At 47.3% G+C, this 17463-nt stretch overlaps 2 protein-coding genes across 2 annotated transcripts in view; both read right to left on the bottom strand.

The window, feature by feature from the left end:
- LOC130115662 (mitochondrial intermediate peptidase-like) overlaps window positions 1-4428 on the bottom strand; it is a 56478-nt gene extending 52050 nt beyond the window's left edge. The window contains exons 1-2 of the mRNA XM_056283428.1: window positions 4051-4428; window positions 3681-3854 (exon numbers count right to left, since the gene is read on the bottom strand). Of these exons, the coding sequence (XP_056139403.1) occupies window positions 3681-3854; window positions 4051-4197 (321 nt within the window). The 5' untranslated portion in view covers window positions 4198-4428. The remainder of the gene's footprint in view (window positions 1-3680; window positions 3855-4050) is intronic.
- Window positions 4429-6244: 1816 nt separating this feature from the next.
- The window catches only part of brwd1 (bromodomain and WD repeat domain containing 1), a 54317-nt gene continuing 43098 nt past the window's right edge, over window positions 6245-17463 (bottom strand). The window contains exons 37-44 of the mRNA XM_056284133.1: window positions 13548-13700; window positions 13220-13392; window positions 12870-13033; window positions 12537-12677; window positions 12199-12369; window positions 9404-9733; window positions 8987-9127; window positions 6245-8857 (exon numbers count right to left, since the gene is read on the bottom strand). Of these exons, the coding sequence (XP_056140108.1) occupies window positions 7386-8857; window positions 8987-9127; window positions 9404-9733; window positions 12199-12369; window positions 12537-12677; window positions 12870-13033; window positions 13220-13392; window positions 13548-13700 (2745 nt within the window). The 3' untranslated portion in view covers window positions 6245-7385. The remainder of the gene's footprint in view (window positions 8858-8986; window positions 9128-9403; window positions 9734-12198; window positions 12370-12536; window positions 12678-12869; window positions 13034-13219; window positions 13393-13547; window positions 13701-17463) is intronic.

The raw sequence follows: 17463 nt of genomic DNA on the forward strand, positions 1-17463 counted from the left end.
CCTAACCTCCGCTGGGATGACAGAGGCCATATGCGACTTATGGCAGCGCAGCAGTAACAGCCTTGGCCCACAGCAGCACCACCAGTTAAAATGCCTCATTGATGACTACGTTGACATCTTCGCGGCTAGAGACAAAGACTACAGACAGACTGGGCTGGTCCAGCATGCTATCAAGACCAGACCTGCCCAGCCCATCCATCTGCGGCCCCATCGGCTGGCCCTTGCTATGCGACATGTAGCGGAGGACAAAATCTGCGAGATGGCTACTGCTGGGGTGATTGAGCCCTCCAACATCCATGGGCAGCTCCGGTTGTCTTGGTGAGGAAGAAGGACGGCGGCTGGTGGTTCAGTGTGGATGATCGATAACTTAATGCCATCACAAGAAAGGGCTCTTACTCTCTCCCTCGAATTAATGATGCCCTCAAACACATTGCGGGGTCCAGCTGGTTCAGCTCCCTCAATCTGTGCAGCAGCTACTGGCAGGTGGAGCTGGCCTCTGACACGAGACTGAAGATTGCCTTCACCATCGGGCAAGGTCTGTGGCAGTTCTGCGTCATGCCGTTTGGGCTCTGTAACACGCCAGCTACATTCGAGCGGCTGATGGAGAGGGTGCCGATTGATGTACCCTGGAGCCATTGCCTCGTGTACCTTGACGACCTGCTGGTACATGCCAATAACTTCAATGGAGCCCTGACCAACCTCCGTGAGGTCCTCGCTGCCATCCGTCAGGCCGGGCTGCAGCTGAACCTGGTCAAGTGTCACCTGCTGGGAGATGAAGTTCCTGGGTCATGTAGTCAATGAACATGGTGTAGCCACCGACCCAGCTAAGATGGCTGCTGCCCGAGACTGGCCAACCCCTGCTAACATTAGCGAGCTGCGAAGTTTTCTGGGCCTGGCGTCATACTACCACTGCTTTGTCCGGGACTTCATCACCATCGCCAGTCCACTCCACCGCCTGACCGACAAGGACCAGCCATTTGACTGGGACGAAGCCTGTGCTGCAGCCTTCACCCGGCTCAAGGAGGCTCTCCCTGAAGCCCCAGTCTTGGCCTACCCCAATTTCCAACAGTCCTCCATCGTGGACACTGATGCCAGTAATGTGTGGATCGGAACTGTCCTCTCCCAGTGGGGAGGAGATGGGGAGGGTGCAGTGGCCTACTTCAGTCATGCCCTGGGTCGGGCGGAAAAGAACTACTGCGTCACCCAATGTGAGCTGCTGGCAGTGATTCTGGCAGTACAACACTTCTGGTCGTATTTGCACAGCAGCCACTTCATCCTCACCGACCATGCCTCACTTACCTGGCTCTTGAACTTTAAGCACCCTAAAGGCCACATGGCCCAGTTGCTGGAGGCCCTTCAAGGGTATGATTTTGAAATCCAGCATCAGGCAGGGCGACATCATGGCAATGCCAATGTGCTCTCCCGGCGCTCTTGTGTGGCATTGGAGTGCTGCTACTGCCAACAGCAAGAAGAATGGGGACAGATGACGCTGACAGTGGCAGCAGTCGAGACCGACAGCAACAAGGAGAGGTGGTTCCCATTGATCACGCAGCAACTGAGGCAGCAGCAGGAGGCAGACGTAACCGTGGCGTTAGCGAGGGGCTGGCTGGAGATGGGGCGGCACCCTGAGTGGACAGAGGTGTCAGCACTGGGGCCCGAGGTAAAGGCCTACCACTCTCAATGGGGCAAGTTCTAGCTCCATGACGGGTCGGCATACCAGAGGTGGCAAGCTCCCGAACAATGGTGTGACCTCTTGCAGCTATTGTTGCCCTGTGTGCTCCGTCCCCAGGTTCTCCAGAGGGTCTATACCTTGGTGGGAGCTGGGGCATTATGGGAATGCCAAGACCCTCCACCGCCTAAGAGGACAGTTCTACTGGCATGGCTGTCAGCGAGACGTGGAGCTTCACGTGCACTGCTGCGACTCGTGCACCGCCCAGAAGAGACCGACCCAGCGCTCCCACACCCCACTGCAGCAGTACTTGGTGGGGACCCCAATGGCGCAAGTAGGGGTGGACATCCTTGGGCCTTTCCCTCTCACCAACTCCAACAACCGCTACATCCTCGTGGCTATGGACTACTTCACAAAATGGCCAGAGGCATATGCGGTGCCAGATCAGAGTGCCACCACGACAGCGGGAGGCTGGTGGAGGAGATGTTCACCTGCTTCGGAGCGCTTGCCTAGCTCCATAGCAACCAGGGGCGGAACTTTAATTCCCAGGTCTTCAGTGAGGTCTGCCGGCGGCTGGGGGTGAAAAAGACGAGGACGTCACTGTTCCATCCTCAAAGTGATGGGCTGGTGGAGCGGTTCAACCGCACCCTGGTCACCCAGCTTACCATCCTCACCAGCCAAAAACAGCGGGACTGAGACCGTCACCTGCCCTTGGTCTTGTGGTCCTATCAAACTGCTGTCCAGGCGTCCAGCCAGTGCACACCTGCTGCCCTCATGTTTGGGCGGGAGCGCCGGACTTCGGTGGACTTGGTGTTCAGGACCCTGCCTGAGCTTGAGATTGCTGGGGGAAAAGAAATGGACTACCTCCGGAGACTGAGGGATCACCTGCAGGTGGTCCACGACTACACCCGCTGGGCCCAGGCCAACTCTGTAGTGTGGCAAAAGAGGGCCTATGACACAAGGTGCTTTGGGCAGGCCTTCGTGCGAGGGGACATGGTATGGGTGCATTGTCCTATTCACAAGAAGGGAATTTCCCACAAGCTTCGCAGCCATTGGCAGGGGCCCGGCAAGGTCATGGGCTGGCTGTCTGAGGTGGTGTACCGGGTGTGCATGCCCGACCAGGAGCCCGTGGTGGTGCTGCACCAGAACAGACTCTCCTCATATCGCCCCCCTGTTCCGCCTGTTGTTGGGGCCAGGGGTGACAGTGGCACCCCATGCACAAATCAGTGTGCCTCTCCCCCAGTTGCGCTTCCTGCAAGCCCCAGGCGGCCTGTTCACCAGTGATAGCACGCCGGACATTTGAGGGACTATGTATTGGGTGATGGGGTTGTCGAGGACCACTGACCCCTCAGATCGGGGGTATGTAGTGACCGGAGGAAGCAGTCACTTGACTGACTGCAGCTTGGTGAGCACAGCGGCTCATGGACTGACTATTAATGTTTGGGTTACAACTGTGTTTGTGTTTTAGTTCATGTTTGTTGTATTGTTTGTTTGGGGGTTCGACTCAAGACTAGCTAAAGACGACCATTTTACCGACTGAGTGACTGACTGTAGGACCGTGACTATGACTGATGTTTTTAATACTGACCTTGGGGGGGGGGGCATTGTTCTTAATACTGACCTTGGGGGGGGCATTGTTCGGCAACCATTTTAGGAGCAAAATAAAAGAGCACTCCCGGGGTCGTGCGATGTATGGCAGCGTTTCTCAAACCTAAACTGGCGGACCACTTGTCCTGCATGTTTTAGATCTCTCCCTCCTCCAACACAGCTGATTTAAATCATCAGTTTTGTTATTAGGCAGCTTCGGGAGCTCATAACGAGTTGGTCATTTGAATCAGCTGTGTTGGAGCAGGGAGAGATCTAAAACATGCAGGACAAGTGGTCCGCGAGGAGAGGCTTGAGAAACGCGGATGTATGGGACACGGGAGCTGCCATTAAAAACGAGATCTCTGCGTCTTACCTCCTTTCACGCCATCTTGCCATACTATTCTTGGTCACAGTGAGAACTAACCAGGTCTGCGACTTTACACAAGCCATCTGAGAGCTGGTCAAACGCCTGGACGGTGTCGAGTCCTGCGGGACCACTCCGTGCATTGTCCACCAGGCGCTGGGTGTCCTTCAGAGCCCTCTGTGTAGCAACCTCGAAGCCAGCAGGGGAGTTCAGCTCCGGCACTCCAAACAACCCCTGGAAATCAGAGGTCACACACAACTAAGAACGACGATAACTGAATGTATGGTGAGAGGTGGGTCAGCGTCGCTTTGGAAGTGTGGAGACGCCGTACTAACATGGAACTGGTGACGTTGTGCCAACAATAAACACAAGCAGCATTACAGTATCGTGTCCTGAAACCCACGTTTCGATCAGTTGATAAAATACGCACCACGTTTTTTTCCAAGAAGTCCAGTCTTCTGTGAGGTTTGGTATTGAACGCAGCCCCGACAGGTGACCATGTTGTGACGTTCCTCCATATAGATGTCCATGTCCCTCTGTGCTTCACACAGGAGAGCAAACGTCTACACGCCAGCATCGTGAGCCAAGTTAAAGCTGTTTTTTCTGCTTAGTTTCTGATTCGGATTTATAACGAAGCTGGCAGATATACCAAACTTCAGCTTCAGCTACTTTAGCTTGCTTTCAAAAGCTCAATGAGCATATACGACCAATGCTTCCCATTATGTTATCGTAAAATGCGAATTAACGTTGGTTACCCAAAACTGCTCTTCGGTACGGCTGGTGCCCAATGCCCTGCATCTGTGCTGCGTTCACGCTGCTTTACGAACTAGCTATCTGCGCTAATCTAGCTGACTGATGAGTGCGGCATTTTCGTCATTTAATAAGTGGCAAAATACAGAGGAAACAGCCTCACAAAAACACATAGGATAGTGTTGTGTGTATCTGAAGAAATATAGAATTTTTTTAAGGATGCCGTTCTTTAGCTATGATGTATTTGTTTTCGATAAAATTTAACGAACATAGAGCTCCCTTCGGGTAGAAAGTACGAACTGTAATCACTTTGTAGCTATGTCGTCACACTAAAGCGACAGTCTTCTCTCGGCTGCTCCCGTTAGGGGTCGCCACAGCGGATCATCCGTTCCCATCTCTCCCTGTCCACTGCGTCTTCCTCTGTCACACCAGCCACCTGCATGTCCTTTCTCACTACATCCATAAACCTCCTCTTTGGCCTTCCTCTTTTCCTCTTCCCTGGCAGCTCCATATTCAGCATCCTCCTCCCAATATACCCAGCGTATATATCTGCTCCACACGTCCAAACCATCTCGATCTTGCCTCTCTTGCTTTGTTTCCAAGACCGTCCGACCTGAGCTGTCCATACTCGTCCCTAATCCTGTCCTTCTTCGTCACTCCCAATGAAAATCTTAGCATCTTCAACTCTGCCACCACCAGCTCCGCCTCCTGTCTTTTCGTCAGTGCCACGGTCTCCAAACCATACAACATAGCTGGTCTCACAACCATCTTGTAAACCTTCCCTTTAACTCTTGCTGGTACCCTTCTGTCGCAAATCACTCCTGACACTCTTCTCCACCCACTCCACCCTGCCTGCACTCTCTTCTGCACTGTTACTTTGAACTGTTGACCCCAGTATTTAAACTCGTACACCTTCGTCAGCTCTACTTGCTTCCTCACCATTCCACTGTCCTCCCTCTCATTCACACACGTATTCCGTCTTGCTCCTACTGACGTTCATTCCTCTTCTCTCCAGTGCATACCTCCACCTTTCCAGGCTCTCCTCAACCTGCACCCTACTCTCGCTACAGATCACAATGTCATCCGCAAACATCATAGTCTACAGACTCCTGCCTGATCTCGTCCCTCAACCTGTCCATCACCATTGTAAACAAGAAAGGGATCAGAGTCTATCTGTCCTTGATGTAACCCCACCTCCACCTTGAACTCATCTGTAATTCGGTTGGAATGACAGATCTCTGCCACTACCAACTTCCTTATACAATACCAGACCTCCTCTCTCGGCACACTGTCTTACTTATGATTTCTCTAAATCCACAAAGACAATGTAACTCCTGGCCTTCTCTATACTTCTCCATCAACATTCTCAGAGCAAACCACCTCTTTCATGGCGACACTAAAGCAACATCATGTTTGGATTTTGGGGGGTCTCTCCGATACAACACGCCATTATTACCCAGAGCCGACACTGTGGTGCCTCACAACTTTACCTTTACAACTCTACAAGCCGAAATTCGAGGTCGCTGCAACCACACCTCAGTGAATGAGGAGGGTTTCCTCTCGTTACTTCACCTTTCAAGGACACACACACACCAATGTGCCGCCATCACTTTAATTCAATTAAAGCAAAATTTGACAGCGTAAACATTCCTCCAGTTCTACCCTGCAATGGAATAAAATGTATAACAATTAGGCCATGAGGACAGTGCCAGAGGCCCCCCTCTTAATTCACCTATTATTTGCTGCCCAACTGGATCTGTCAAAAACAAATCTCTGCATACTACCTTACCGAAGCTCAATATTATACTTAGTGAAACAAAGTCTAAGATTCTAGAACTGTTAAGTAAGTAAACAGAGACTAAACCTTGAAATCATATCTTTATTGATAGGTGGAATTGCTCATTCATTTCACTCCACAACGTCTGAGTTTTAGTTTTTACTGTGAAAACTGTTTATTAAATGTGTAGTATGAAAAACATTAAGCAAAATGTCATAATGCAACTGTACTGAGAAACTTCTCCTAGACATCACAAAACTAAACCGTGTGACTTGCAAAATGTTTAGTCAGAAAAACAATTTAATACTGAAATTAGGTAACGCAGAATAGTAAATTGTCTTCCCAATATGAGAAATCACAATATTTTGCAATAAGTACTTTTTGGTTTATTGTACTTGGCAAAAAGGTACCAATTTATGACATATGGCGAGACAATGAAGCTAGATGTTTTAAGAAGAAAAAAAGTTGTGTCAAAATTAGACACTTTGCTACTGAATGGCCATCATAAACCAAAATGATTCCATTCTCAATCACATTATTTACATCCATTGACTAAAGTACAACAAAAAGTATTAAAAAAAAATAAATGTGGGGGGGGGAATAATATTTGTACATTTTGGCTCATATCAACAACTCTCAATATAGTCAAGCATAAGTTGTGTGGATTTTCAAATGAGTGCTGTAGTCAAAAGATTCTGAACACGGATTTAGTTTTGTCCCAGTGAGTGTGCTTGGACATCAGCAATCCTGTTATAGTTTTTTGTCATTCCCCTAGCTCACCAATTTACAAAATTTGACTGCAAGTCTGAGACTACAGTAAACTTAGTTAACCCCTGAGTTTCTAATGCAAAACTAGTGTATGAAATACCTCATTACAGTGTGTCTTAGTGCAAGCCAGCAATATGGTTGATTAAACGGAGGTATATTTGATAGCACCCAAGCTGACAATATTCCAAAGAATGCTTACCCTGCTGGCTAAATCACAAAAAGCAATATGGGAGGAGGATCTTTCTTAGAATCCTTGTGAAACCAGCAGTTCAAATGCTTAAAGTCGTATTACATTTATAAACGTGTTTTTTTTTTTCATAGAAAATATAAATATCCCTGAATGAAACAGATTCACAGCATTTTCACTTGAGAGGACTCCAGTGCTTCTACCATAACGTGGCCATCAAGTGTCTTCACTGTCTCCCATTAGTCTTATCCTCTTAAGTCTGTAGTTCCAGCTGTCAAGTCCTTCATTCACTATCATGATATATTACTGTCCGCTTACCCCTATTCCGGGTGTTCACACGAGTTTTCCGCTGTTGACCACCATATGACGACTCGTCACTGTCTGCTACCTCGGAGGCAGCCTGCCGGCGGTGCGGCCTTAAGCGGTGGGCTGCAGTGCCCTTACCATTCCTGGACCGTCCTTGGTGACCTCTCCTCTTTGGACTGCTGTGGGACCCTGAGCTGGCAAATGAGTTTTCAGAAGCAGAGGAAGACTGCTCACTTTCCGAGACAGAAGTGTGGCTGCTACTGCTGCAGCTTTCCTTTCGTTTACGTTTTGGTCGTTGATTTTGTTTTTTCTTTTCTGCCTTTAAACGGCCGACATTTTCCTTCAGCTCATCATCTGAACAGGGCTGGGACGAGGCATCCTCCTTCTGACTGTTACTCTCCTCTGGTTTGAGCTTGCAGCGGGATTCCCTTTTTGGCCTCTTAGAGCAGCCAGACTTTGCCCTCATCTCTTTATTGATCTTGGACGCCCGCCCTTTCTCTTCCTCCCCATCTTCAGAATTTGAGGTGTTGATGCGTTTTCTCTTGGAAGATGACTGATGCTTGCTTTCAGTGGGAGATGCTTCCCTGGGCTTAGATCTATGGATATCTTGTCCAGAGGCAGCTGCTGTGATGCTCCTGCCGTTCCTACGTTTACTCAGACTCTTGGAATCAGAGTCTTCCTCAGAAGGAGAATCATCACTGATATATTTCTTTTTTGGCAGGACTCTGAGGCATGGTCGTCTATCCAATGCTTCGTCACTCGACTCATCTCCAGATTCCCCCTCCGATGAGCCCGTAGAGGGTTTCCTCCGTGACCTCTTGGGTTTAAACTCCTTCTCAGAGCTCTCTGAAGCAGAGAGACTGCCACGTTGGCGTTTAGATCTGCTCTTGTTTTGTCTTGAGCTTCGTTTCTGCGTTTTATCCTCCGATTCCTCATTGGAGCAATTGCCCTCTTCTTCATAGTCCACTTTTAGTCGTTTCTTGCACAAGCGAGATCTTTTTGGAGTGTCGCTGAGTTCTTCTGATTCTGTGCCCTCCAGTCTGTCAGCTGAAGCTGACACTTGTTCTTGGCTTTTTGATAATGGAGCTTTTCTGAGTTCCCGAGACTTCTTGTGAATTTCCCGCTTCACTTTTCTCCCATTTTGATGTGGGTGTCTCTGGGAATTGTACTCTTTGTCCTCATCATCAGAACTAATAGAACGGTTGTGCCTTGTGGTCTTACACACAATGTCCTCTTCCTCCTCGTCACTTGCACCGAAAGCAGTCTTACATTTCTTGCCCGATGCCGTTGCTGTGCTCTTGGAGGATTTCTGAGAGCCAGAAACCATCTCATCTGCTTTAGTCTCCTCTTCTGCTTCACCTGTGCTCCTCTCTGTTGCCTCCTCACTCTCCAACTTGCTGTCACACTTATGGTGTTTTGCTCTGTGTCCATTCACATGGGATGAGACATCTGAAAAACACAAATGAAGGACATGAGAGGAGCAGAGAATGATGAGAGCAACAAAGCATAGATATCACAAAAATGGCCAATAGCAATAAGGAAATCAAGATACAGGTAACAAAAACCTTATTTTCTCACCTTTTTCCTTGGTCCTAGTAACTTGTCTCATCCTGCTCTTGTTTCCATTCTCTTGATGCTGGGAAGATGATGAGGCATCACTATCATTGCTGTCCTCGTTGTCCTTGGATTCACTGGATGACGCCTGTGTTTTCTGAGAAGCTAGAGAGAAGACAGGCAACATTCAGTAAAATCTATTCTCCAGCAGCTTCTGTTTGAGTGGGTGGCAAATATTAGGATGTTGTGCCTAAGCCACAACATGGATTTTGCATGTATTTTGAGGCTCCTGAAAACTTATTCACATTTTTGAATCTCTACAAAACTGCAGTGAGACCTGTATATGGACATAATGTTGTTGAAATGTGGATGGCTGAATAAATGGAAGCTTGAACCTCCAATGTACTCTGAAATGTACTTAGAGGAACTGTTTCTGCCTACTCTGTGCTGAATCCTCCTCTTCAGAGTCTGAGCTGCTCTGGATTACTGCAGTGCGTTTGACAGCCCGGGTTGCATGGCGGAGGCGGCTGCTGCTCCTCGTCAGCCTCTCCTCTTCCTCAAAATCATCATCAGATGCCTCAAGTTGTTTTATCTTGTTGAAGGCTGCCCTGGCTGTCTTTCTTTTCAGCAACCTCCGACCCACAATTTCTTTTTTGTCCCCCTCCTCTTCTTCATCAGAGCCCTGGGATGTAGATCTGTCAGAGTTACCAAAACGATGCGTCTCCCTACGAGAGGGCCTGCTGCTGTGACCGTTCATTTGAGCTTGACCCTCTAAAGACAGATAAAACAGAGAAAATCTTTAGCATAACAGTGGATAATGATTCTCGGCCTTCCGCACACTATTTGACTGTGTATATGGAACGCCCCCCATTCAATCCAAGTCATTTGATATTGAGTATCTTCCAACACTGAATCCCAATGCGATATTCATATTTCCTACATATTAAAGCTGCAAAGAGCACACTTGCAATATGTTAAAGTCAGCGGTGGCCCGCGGCCATAAATACTAGTGAGGCGGACACTTGCTCTAGTGCCTGAAATGCTAGTCAAGCCCACTTTTGATAGTCATTTTAATAATAAGTATATCAAATACTTAATATAACAATTAAGTATAATAATCACTTTATTAGAGAATAGACAGTACATACCTGTAAACATACCAGACTGTAGTCGTTCAAATGGGTTTTCTAAAATCAACTCACTGTTAGACACAGCAGGCGCAGCAATGCTGATCGCCATTTCTGCAGTAGTCCAAATGGGACTAACTCAAGAAAACGATAGAGGGCTGCAGAGTAGGGCAGACTCACTGCTGCCCCATTGAGCTATATGTGTTCATTGCAGGTCCCATCTTTGACCACAAGGGGTTATAATAAATCTGTCAACGAAAGCAGGTTGCTGAGGTCTCCTGCCCCAATATTGCACGACACACTAAATTGAGACCGAATCAATGAAATGACAATTCTAACTTTCAAAGATCAAAAGTTGTTGACTAGTTTGATTCATTGACTGCACAGAAACTAGTTAATATGTACTGCAATGTAAATTATGATGTATTAATGTGGAAAAACAGTTTATGAGGAAGAACTATGTTTTGAGTGGATGATTTTTTTTAGTTGGGCTCTGCCTCAACTGCCCATATGAACGGGCTGCGTCTGGTTAAAGTTAGTAAAATCAATCTACCTTGGGTAAAATATCCCTGACAATTAAACAGCTCCGCTTAGAGAAAAAGACCACCTATATCATTCCTATCCCCAAGAAACCAAAATCCACATGTCTGAATGACTACCAACCCATAGCACTCACCCTCATTGCCATGAATTGCTTTGAGAGACTGGTTCTGGCTCACATCAAAAACATTATCCCCCCCACATTCGACCCACATCAGTTCGCCTACCATCCCAAAAGGTCTACTGAGGATGCCATTGCCACTGCCCTGCACTTTGCTCTGACCCACCTTGAACTTAACAACACATACATCCGGATGCTGTTTATAGATTATAGCTCTGCCTTCAACACTATCATCCCCACCAAACTAACCACCAAACTCCTCTCCCTTGGCCTCAACCCCTCCCTCTGTAACTGGACCCTGGACTTCCTGACCAACAGACCTCAGTCTGTTAGGTCTGGTGATCATACCTCCTTCACCCTGACCCTCAGCACAGGTGCCCCTCAAGGCTGTGTTCTGAGCCCCCTCCTCTTTACCCACAACAGCCTGCCAACTCACCCTTCAAATGTTATAGTTAAGTTTGCAGATGACACCACAGTCATTGGCCGTATCACCAACAATGACAAGATGGCCTACAGGGATGAGATTCAGCACCTCACATCATGGTGTACTACCAACAATCTTGTCCCCAATGTGCAGAAGACGAAGGAGCTGATTGTGGACTTCAGGAGATCTAGAAGCTGCTGCCATTCCCCCATACGCATCAATGGGGTGTCGAGTGGAGCGTGTTTCCGGCTTTAAATTCCTTGGAGTCCACATCAGCGAGGAACTTTCCTGGACATTAAACACCCAGGCCCTTGTGAGAAAGGCCCAACAGCACCTGCATTTCCTGAGGAGGCTGAGGAACGCCCGTCTATCTCCCAAAATTCTCACCAACTTCTACCACTGCACCATAGAGAGCATCCTGACCAGCTGCATCTCAGTGTGGTATGGCAACTGCACCTCAATAGACCAGAAAGCTCTGTAGGGGTCGTCAAGGCGGCCCAGCATATCACCGGTACCCAGCTCCCAGCCATAAAAGACATTTATCACAAACGCTGCCTTCGAAGGGGTCTCAGCATCAGCAGAGATCCCACCCAACCCAACCATGGACTGTTCTCCCCCCTGCGCTCTTGGAGGCGCTACAGGAGCCTCAGAGCCTGCACTACCAGGCTCAAGAACAGCTTCTTTCCACAAGCAGTTGCCCACCTGAACCTGGCCACCCACTGAATGTCTGTAGATATTTTTAAATATTTTGTACTCTTGCTCTTCTTTTAACTTATTTTTAGCTTATGGTCTTCATGTGTGTATATCTTACTGTGTTTGCTGTGTCTGTCTTGCACTGTTTGGTGAAGCCACAGCCCTCATTTAATTTTTAACATGTGCCTGCACATTGTTTTTAATGACAATAAATTGAATTGAATTATTTGCGATCCATTTTAGAATAATGGGGGGGAAAACGGGGAGGGGGTGAGACTGAGTAATGACAGTACTGTTTGTGACAAGTCTTGTGATGTGTGATGTGTTTTACCCGTTTTTTTCTTGTCTGTAGCAACACTATTCCTAGTCAACCGGGTAGTCCTGCTGCCCTTCACCCTGCTAGGGTAACGACGAAATGAGGAGTGGGATGACCTCTCCTCTTCACTGTCTTCCCCCTCACTGGAGTACTCATCTTCCTCTTCTTCACTGTCACTCTCGGCAACTGGCAGTAAAAGAAATATGGTTGTTCAGTGTTTTTTTTTCTTCCCCAAGTTGTTTTGGTTGCTCATGTTCATTTTCTTTTTTCTTTTAAATGGGAGATTGCAGTTTTCATCTTCTGATCAGAGGAGGAATAAAAAACTCAAGTTTTACCTGTCTGTTTTATCTGACCTTTTTTGCTCTTCTTGGCCCCATTATAGCATGTTGCTCTTGCTTTCCTCCTGGGCTCTTTGCTTCGATGCTGCCTTAAGGATCCTGGTTGTTTCTCCTCCTCTGACTCACTCAATGGACCCTCACTGTCACTCTCAGACTCTGTAGGTAGAAGAACAACAAGTCAACATCGAACTAGACTGCAATAGCTGACTGCCTTTAATGTGGTGATATAGATACTACAGATTGCAGCACAGTAAGACCATAACCATCCTACTTAGTAAACCAATGTTATCAAGAAAACCTGGTCAAAAAATATTACAAGAGTACCTCATGGCAAGGCTCGCCCTGTACCTGGTGTTGATGAAGCAGCTTTGGAGCCTGACGAGTCCTCGGAGGAGGTGTGACCTGAGATGCTGCTTCTGCTCCTCTTGGCTCTCTCAGGTGTGCACACTTTGGTTGAGGTAGATTTGGTCACCGACATGGACTCAACTTTTTCCTGAGTTTTGACAGCAGCCCTTTTTTGACGCGAGGAAAAAGAATGTAACCTTCAATCAGACAACAGCATAAACCACATGAGAACATGAGTTTGTTCCCCAACCCCAAGAGTATCCAGTATTTAACCTTAAACCAGTTATCACTGACAATACCAATTTCAACTGCCACCCAAGCTTCAGGAGGAAAGGAAGAGAATTGATGCAGACCTTGTTGCGTTGTTGGTGTTGGGAGGCAGGGGCTCCACCTGCTGCATTTTCTTTCGGAACCTCTGGCTACGGCGGAGCCTATCACTGCTCTTAACAGCGCTTTTGTACTCTGATATGATTGTTCTTATTCGGTCTTCAAAGAAGGCAGACAGTCGCAAGGTCATACTGTAAATCTTTAAGAAACATAGATGTCAGGCAAAATTACACTCAAAAGCAAAAATATGAGAATCAAATATTCTATAAAACTGTATTCAGAGCTACCATTCTACCCAGTAGTACATTAAAGAAATTTCTATTTCAATTCGCCTGACTCAAAAGGCTCCTATACCTTGGAGCGTTTGTTGGGAGTATAGGCTTTAGCATTGGCAAATATCAGCCGGGTGTCTTTGCAGAGCTCGATAGGGTTCTCGTAGTGGTCATCCTGAAGGGTCCTCTGCACAGTGCCAAAGTCCATTGGAGTGTCAATGATATCGAAGTAATCCTAAAGATACAGACAGATCATGATTTAGGCATCATCTTCTATAAAACTTTGGAATAAGTATAACACACAAAACACAGCAAGAGCTCACTCCACTGAACAGCAGAGTTCCTACCTAACTTGTCTTGGCCTAAAATTGCCCCAAGGAATACGTTATATGTGGGGGTATTCAGGTGATACTGGTAGGGGTAACGTCCTAACATTGCAATTAATAACTCCTACAGGGGAGGTGGCACCTACCCAGCTAAGACTGAATCTGGGGGAATTGGCGCGAGTCTTCACAGTCCCCCAGCTAACAACATTGGATCTATTCGATTCAGGTGTATCAGCACACCAATAAGCATTGACAGTACTACTGACAATTGTTAGTGCTGGCTCTGTCTGTCCATCCATCAGTGCCGATAGATGTGTTGACACACTTAAATCAAACAGAGCCATTATTCATGTTATTAGGTGCAGCTGTGTTTATCCTGCTTTGCTAACATCAGAGTACCAAGACCAGACTGGCATGTTTTAACCTTTACATGGTTTTTAAATGAACAAAATAGAATAGTGTCATTTGTACATACAAATGAAAGTCACTCCCTACATTTAACCCATCCTAGCTGTGTAGCTAGGAGCAGCGGGCAGCCGCCATGCAGCACCCAGGGACCAACTCCAGTTATTTCTTCCTATTGCCTTGGTCAGGGGCACAGACAGGATTATTAACCCTACCATAAATGTCTTTATGATGGTGGGAGGAAACCAGAGTGCCTGGAGGAAATGCACTTAGACACAGGCAGAACATGCAAACTCCCCGCAGAAAGGACCTGGGACAGCCTGGGGTTCGAACCCAGGACCTTCTTGCTGTGAGGCAACAGTGCTAACCACTGGGCCAATGTGCCACCCAGGTTTTTTTTTTCCCATTGCACCAGCAAACGTCTTTTGTGCAGATGTTGTTTTTGCTGCTATTACGATTATTATCATTAGTAGTAGTAGTAGCAGCAGTTGTAATATTTTAGGCCTGGGATTCTCAAAGCCTGTGTTGAGGGTGACAAGAAAAAAAGGGCACTCTTGAAACATAATATTACATTACAGTCATTTAGCTGACGCTTTTATCCATAGCGACTTACAATAAGTGCATTTAACATAGGAAATCAGGAGAATTACTAGTCATCAGAGGTCATAAGTGCATCTAAAACAAGCATCTAAGAACAAAACCAGTGCTAAACTAAAAGCGCAAGAAAGAGTTTTTTTTAAAAAAAATTTTATAAGTGAATACAATAAGTGCTAACAACAAGTAACAGGGTAGTAGTTCTTGAAGAGGTGAGTTTTCAACCTGCGCCGAAAGATGGGCAGCGACGCCGCTGTCCTGACATCAGTGCAGAGTTCATTCCACCACTGTGGGGCCAGGACAGAAAAGAGCCGTGACCGGGTCGATTGGCAGCAGGGGCCTCTGAGCGACGGGGCAACCAGGCGTCCCGAGGCAGCAGAGCGAAGTGGTCGAGCGGGGGTGTAGGGCTTGACCATGGCCTGGAGATAGGAAGGAGCTGTCCCTTTCACTGCCCTGTAGGCTAGCACCAGAGTCTTAAACTGGATGTGAGCAGCTACTGGGAGCCAGTGTAGGGACATGAGAAGGGCAGTTGTGTGGGAGAACTTAGGGCGGTTGAACACCAGTTAAGTCCACAACCAACCATTTAATTATGGACACATGGACAAAAATAAATGGATATTCATTCACCAATCAGTGAAAGAAGTGAGAGCGATGGGATGAGGCAATCCTTCTGATGTCGGGCCTGTACTCTGTTGTGACAAGCCTGAGGCACTAGCCAAGATGTGCATTGGAGAGTCTCTCTTTCCTGGTTCTTGATCCAGTTCATTGAAGAAAATGATGACTCACATATGTACATGGAGGGGAAAATTGTGAGTAGGAGCACTGCGATAGGTCATGTTTTTGAATCAAGCTTGGGGTACCATGTTGATCCAAAAAGTCACTCACCCAAACGTCCTTGTGTTGTGCTTTGAGCAAATCAGATGTTCCCATCTCCAAGATCTCCATCTGAAGAGTTGCCACATCTATGCAAGATACCAACATTTTAGCCTCTGCAGTCCACTGGCCATCATCCAAAATGGAAAACGGCCGTCTCAGGAAGAGGAGGATGTCACCTGAGAGTTTAGGGGAGCTTTCAAATCGTTCATTCCTTGAAGTTTTCTGCCAGGCTCATCACGAAATCCTTCATCACTGAATCATCCTGCATTCTGTTCTTTTCGCAATGCTCCCGCAGACATGGAAAGTGCAAGCGTCTCTCGTGAATGTCTCTCTCCAAAAGGTTCAGTTTTGACTGGAAAGCTTCAACCACCCTGTACATGTCTGCAAAAGTGTGGTTCTTGCCTTGTAATTGCACATTAAGGTGATTTAGATGAGACATGATCTCACACCAAAAAAAGAACATATGTCATCACCTTACTGTCACTTAAAAACCTCTGATATGGGGGCGCCCTTGTGGCTCACCTGTTAGAGTATATACCACATAAGGCTGAGTCGTTACCACAGCGGCCTAGGTCCGAATCTGGCTCAGGCCCTTTGCTGCATGTCATCCGCTGTCTCTCTTGACTATCATTTCAAATAAAGATGGGAAAAAATGGCAAAAAAAACAAAAACAAACAAAAAAAACCTCTGCTCTGATATTCTTGAGCTTTTTGGCTCCACAGTCCAGATAAAAATGACAAGCCCATCACGCAGGTCACACACCCTCTCCAAAACATGGCCTTTGCTCAGCAAGTAAACATCATTATGCAGCAAAAGATCTTTGTGTTCTGCTGACATTTCCTCCAGCAATGCTCTGAAAAGGGGATGTTGCAGACTAGAAGTCTCGTGAACGAAAGCCACCAGTCTCATCAAAGTATGCATCGCCTCTTTCATTTCCCCAACACAGTTCAGTGCACAACACTGATTTATGAATAATGCAATGAAATGCTAAGAACGCTGGGTTAACAGCGGCAAACGTGCTTACCAAGCCCTTGTGTTGTCCCACCATTGATGGAGCCCCATCAGTGACAATGGACACAATTTCTCTCACATCCAAGCCATTTGTCTCAAAGAACTGTGTTAATTCATTAAAGATGATTTCCCCCTTGGGCATCCGGGTAGCGGTCTATTCCGTTGCCTACCAACACAGGGATCGTTGGTTCGAATCCCCGTGTTACCTCCGGCTTGGTCGGGCGTCCCTACAGACACAATTGGCTGTGTCTGCGGGTAGGAAATCAGATATGGGTATGTGATCTGGTTGCTGCACTAGCGCCTCTTCCAGATGGTCGGGGTGCCTGTTTGGGGGGGGGGGACTGGGGGGAATAGCGTGATCCTCCCACGCGCTACGTCCCCCTGGCGAAACTCCTCACTGTCAGGTGAAAAGAAGTAGCTGGCGACTCCACATGTATCGGAGGAGGCTTGTGGTAGTCTGCAGCCCTCCCCAGATCGGCAGAGGGGGTGGAGCAGCGACTGGGACGGCTTGGGACAGTGGAGTAATTTGTCAAGTACAATTGGGGAGAAAAATGGGGGAAAATCCCCCCCCTCCTCAAAAAAAAAAAAAGATTTCCCCAGTTGTGCGCCCAGGCAGAGGAAGCTCTTCCTATCAAAAAAATCTTGCTAGCTGTTCCACATCGGTTTGGTCACAGGACGAGTCTATGACCAGTGGCTTCTGCTTTCTTCAAATCGGTGAGTTGATTGGAAAAACACTCCTCCGCTAAAAAGTTCTACTGTTGTTGTTGCCGTCTTAGCAGACAATGG

The sequence above is a fragment of the Lampris incognitus genome, chromosome 7, assembly GCF_029633865.1.
Source record: "Lampris incognitus isolate fLamInc1 chromosome 7, fLamInc1.hap2, whole genome shotgun sequence".
Classification (NCBI taxonomy): Eukaryota; Metazoa; Chordata; class Actinopteri; order Lampriformes; family Lampridae; genus Lampris; species Lampris incognitus.